This window comes from Orycteropus afer, unplaced genomic scaffold (genome assembly GCF_000298275.1).
Source record: "Orycteropus afer afer isolate SDZICR_OR568_19922 unplaced genomic scaffold, OryAfe1.0 scaffold00042, whole genome shotgun sequence".
Classification (NCBI taxonomy): domain Eukaryota; kingdom Metazoa; phylum Chordata; class Mammalia; order Tubulidentata; family Orycteropodidae; genus Orycteropus; species Orycteropus afer.
Window position 1 is genome coordinate 11,849,251 of NW_006921629.1, and position 4,353 is coordinate 11,853,603.

Sequence of the window (4,353 nt, forward strand, 5' to 3'; positions counted from 1 at the left end):
TTTCTGGTATTCTTTGCCTTGAGCCAAGATCCATCTGACAACAGCTATGATATCCCTTGTTCCACGTCCTCTTCTGAATCTGGCTTGAACCTCTGAAAGTTCTCTGTCAATATACTGCTGCAAACGTTTGCACATACAAATACGTATGTAGAAATATCATCTGCCAACTTTATATATGGTCATGGGTATATTTCCTTTTGCCTACACATACCTGATCATTCAGCCTGTCTACCCATCTATTTACTTGTAGATTAACATTTGTTATCACTGATAATGCAGTATTGTATATGTAAAAGGGTTTATCTTTGTTGAAAAACACATTTTTTTTTCAAACCCACATAGAAAAAAAGTCCATATATTAAGTCAACCTTGAAGATCATGTTCTCTGAATGTAAGACAATTAAATTAGAACTCAACAATTAAGACTGAAGGAAAAAATCTCATACATTTGGAAAATTTAAAAAATAAGGAAAACCCTTTTAAATAAGTCATGGACCAACAAGGAAATCACAAAAAAAAACTGACAAAATATTTACCACTAAGTGGCAATGAAAATGCTACCTATCAAAATGTGTGGGATGTAGTTAAAGTGGTACTCGGGGGAGAATTGCTGAATCTAAGTGTGTTTGTAAAGATGAAAGAAAGATCAAATGAGTAAGCATGAAACTCAGGAAGTCAAAAATAGAATAGTAAAACCCCAAAGAAAACAGAAGGAGGGAAATTAAAAAGACAAAAACAAGCTAGTGAAGTAGAAAGCAAAAATTAAAAAAGAATAGAAATGATCAACAAAACCAAAAGCTATATATTTGAAGAGGCTAATAAAATTGATAAACCTCCAGCTAAGGCTGATTAGGAAAAAGAAACAATACAAATAAAAACAGCCATAAAGGAGGAGACACACTACAAGTGAAGATGACATCAAAGAGAATACCACAAACAACTTCAGATCAATCAATGCATTTAATGGATAATTTTATAGAAAAACATAAATTACCAAAATTAACTCAATGAGTAGAAGACCTAACCATTCACCATTTAAGAACTGAATTGGTAGCCAAAAGTATCCCCACCACCCTCATAAAAACCCCCCAAAATCACAGCAGGCCCATAGATTATACAGGTGCATTTTGGCAAACTTTTAAGAAATAGATATTCCCTATCTTATTCAAACTATTTAAAGAATAAGAAGCTATCCAGAAATTTTATGAGGCTGGATAGCACTTTGATATTGGAATGTGTCAAAGGACATATAAGAAAATAAAAAAATTGGCCACTGTTGCTCTTGATCATAGATATGAAAATCTCAATACAATATTAACACATTCAATTGAACAGGATATTAAAAATAATACATCAGAAGTAAGTGGAGGTTTCCCCATGGAATGAAAAGATGGCTTAACAGAAATGTAATCCACCAGGTTAACAGATTAAAAACCACATGATTATCTCAGCAGATGCAGAAAAGCAGTAAAATTCAACACTTTCGTAATGTGCTAAATGAATCAGGGGAACAGGCTAAATTTAGAGACTTACGGTGAATCCCTTTATAAAGCACATTTTCATCCTATTTATATTATGAGTGAATCCAGATTTTCAAATATTAGCTTTTCTTTTTCATAGCGGTTTAATCATATGTCAGAACCCAAATATATCCGGAAAACTGTGCCCAATTCTTTGGGGGGACACAAAAAACCTGCAAGCAAACCAAAAAATAATGGTGATGTTGAAGGCAGCGATTTGCATTTCCCAAGAATATTTCAGCTGCAGACAGACTTTCCAGAAGGTTCTTGAAGTGTTCTCCTTCCCTGGGGTACTTGAGTTGTTGTTAGTTGCTATCATGTTGACTTTGACTCTTGGTGACCCCATAAGTGCACAGAACTGGTCCACAGAGTTGTCAAGGCTATGACTTTTTGGAAATATATCTCCAGGCTTGTCTTCTGAGACACTTCGGGGTGGGTTTGAGCTGCCAGACTCTCACTTAGTAGATGATGACTTAACCATTTGTGTCACCCCGGGGTGCCTAAGTAAGAGTCCATGACACCCCGCCTCCTCAATGGAATGCTTGGGTAAAATGAGGTAGATTTGACTCTAGACAGGCATGAAACCAAGTGCACTAAAATTTGTGGTCTGGTGTGGTCTCAGATGCCTTCCTCATTGATCTCATTTCTCATGGACACCCTATTCTCACCTTCCTCCTCTACCCACGCAGGTCCAAAGTGAAGACAGTGCATGAGCGAATCCCCTTGGCTGGACTCAGCAAGCTGCCCAGCGTCCCTCAGATTGCAAAGGTAAAAACCGACCCATCCTGTAGCCCACAGCTGGCCTCTCGGTGGGAGTGCAGGCTTGTCCTGGGTTGGCTCTGCCTTTGGGGAGGGGACAGCCTCTTTTCTCTTTGGCCTTTATCTGTATGGATAGGGACACGAGAAGGGGTATTAGCAGAGACGTTGTCTTCCCTGTACCCTCCCTATCTCATCCTTGCTCTTGAGGCTACTGAGGGAGAGCATACATAACCCATGGTCCCTGTCCCCAAGTCACGCACAGTTAATTCAGGGGATAAGAGAAATGGAAAGACAGGGCTGGGGGTGGGGAGTGGGTGGAGGGTGACCAGGGGAGCCTTCATGGTAAAGGAGAGGCCTGAGCTGGGCTGAAGGATGCCCAGAATAGAGCATCCCCTGGTGTAAGGAGCAGTCAGCTGGTGGAGGGTCCAGACTACTGGTTTGGGATACTGGGAACCAGAGACCAAGTCAGGAAAAAGGGGGTTGGCCAGGTTGTGTTAGCCCATCCTCTGGGAGCAGGAATGCCAGGCAGAATCATGCTGAATACCTTACGTGGGAGTTGGGGCTGGATAGCTTTATGCTATTTTCTTGGAGTCAGAGTGGAAAGAGGTCTGTGGTTTCATCTTGTCCCTCCCCTCATTTTCTTAGGAAACCCCAGTGAGATTAGTCAACTTTCCTGGGCACCTATTAGTGAGCAGGAGAGTCAGGATTTGAACCCACACTCTGAACCTTCATGTCTTGCCCTCCTTTGCTGCTTTCTCTTGGTAGGTAGAGGAGCCCAGATGTATTCTACAAACGTGGTCCCTAAACTGTATGTTTCTCTTTCTGCTCAGGCTTTCTGTGATGATGCAGTGGGGCTGAAATTTAACCCTATCCTGTACCCTAAGGTGAGACCTTCCTGCCCTCTTCCTTTTACTCAGGGATCTGCATCTTGACATGGGTTTGCAATACCTGTGGTTCTCTGGGAGGTTCTCTTGGTGGGGTTTTGTGGGGGTCTCCATGGTAAACCTGCCCACCTCTTCATAAATGGGTCCACTGAGAGTCCATCCTGTATTTCTAGTCCATCTGAATTTGCCTCCAGCCTGTTTGTGGAGATAACAGAGATGTAGCAATGTTGTCATTTCTCTATTTTGCCTCAGTTATGCCTCCCTGAGGCCAGTGATAGGGTGGGGATGATTCTGCCTGTGGTTGGGAGGGCTGGTGCAGATCCAGTCTGACATCTTGGGGGGTTAGGGGTGGGGAAGGCAGAACCTCACCAAGAAATGAAAGTCCAGACAGCCACTCCCCATTGCTGATGTTTCTACAGCTCTGGGCCTGGTTAATAAACTGGCTGGCTCTCTGTTACTGGTTTTCTAAGGATGTGATTGGATCTTGAACCCCATTCTGGTGTGGAGGTGTAGGTGGGGAGAGGAGCAATAACAGCAGCAATAACAACAACCCCACAAACTCACTCATAAACAATTACCATGGACAGTGAATTGCTTTAAATTGGCCACAGGAAAAGACCCAGTGCACCAACTGCTTCGTGAACCAGCAGGGACTGAGAGAGAAATCACAGTAGGCTGTGCTTCTAAGTTTCCTGCTGTGGCCCAAGGCTGTGGCAGCTGAAGCCTGCTTGGGTATGTTCATAGTCAGTTCCCTGGGCCCCAACTCTGACAATTAGGAACCATAAGGGGACATGTTTGATAGGGAAGAGTGTATAGGTTGGAACATCCAAAACTCTCTGGAGCAAATGTCTGAAATGTTCCTAATTGGCTACGAGTCTGTAAGAAATAGCTGTTCACCCGTACTACTAGCTGTCTGTCAGTTGGTTGTACTGTGGTGGTTTGCATGTTGCTACGATGCTGGAAGCTATGTCACTGGTATTTCAAATACCAACAGGATCACCCATAGGGACAGGTTTCAGTGGAGCTTGCAGACTAAGACAGGTTAGGAACAAAGGTCTGGAGTTCCATGTCTGAAAATTAGCCAATGAAAATCCTGTGGATCACAACCAGATGTTGTCTGATGTAGTGCTGGAAGATGAGCCCCCTTGGTAGGGGGCACTCAGAACGCACAATGGCCCCAACACTGGACT

The 4,353-nt window shown here is 42.9% G+C and overlaps 1 protein-coding gene across 1 annotated transcript in view; it reads left to right on the forward strand.

The window, feature by feature from the left end:
• Window positions 1-4,353, forward strand: part of RAP1GAP2 (RAP1 GTPase activating protein 2) — a 145,985-nt gene that overhangs the window by 79,633 nt on the left and 61,999 nt on the right. Inside the window, exons 7-8 of the mRNA XM_007937578.2 lie at window positions 2,210-2,288; window positions 3,110-3,163. Of these exons, the coding sequence (XP_007935769.1) occupies window positions 2,210-2,288; window positions 3,110-3,163 (133 nt within the window). The remainder of the gene's footprint in view (window positions 1-2,209; window positions 2,289-3,109; window positions 3,164-4,353) is intronic.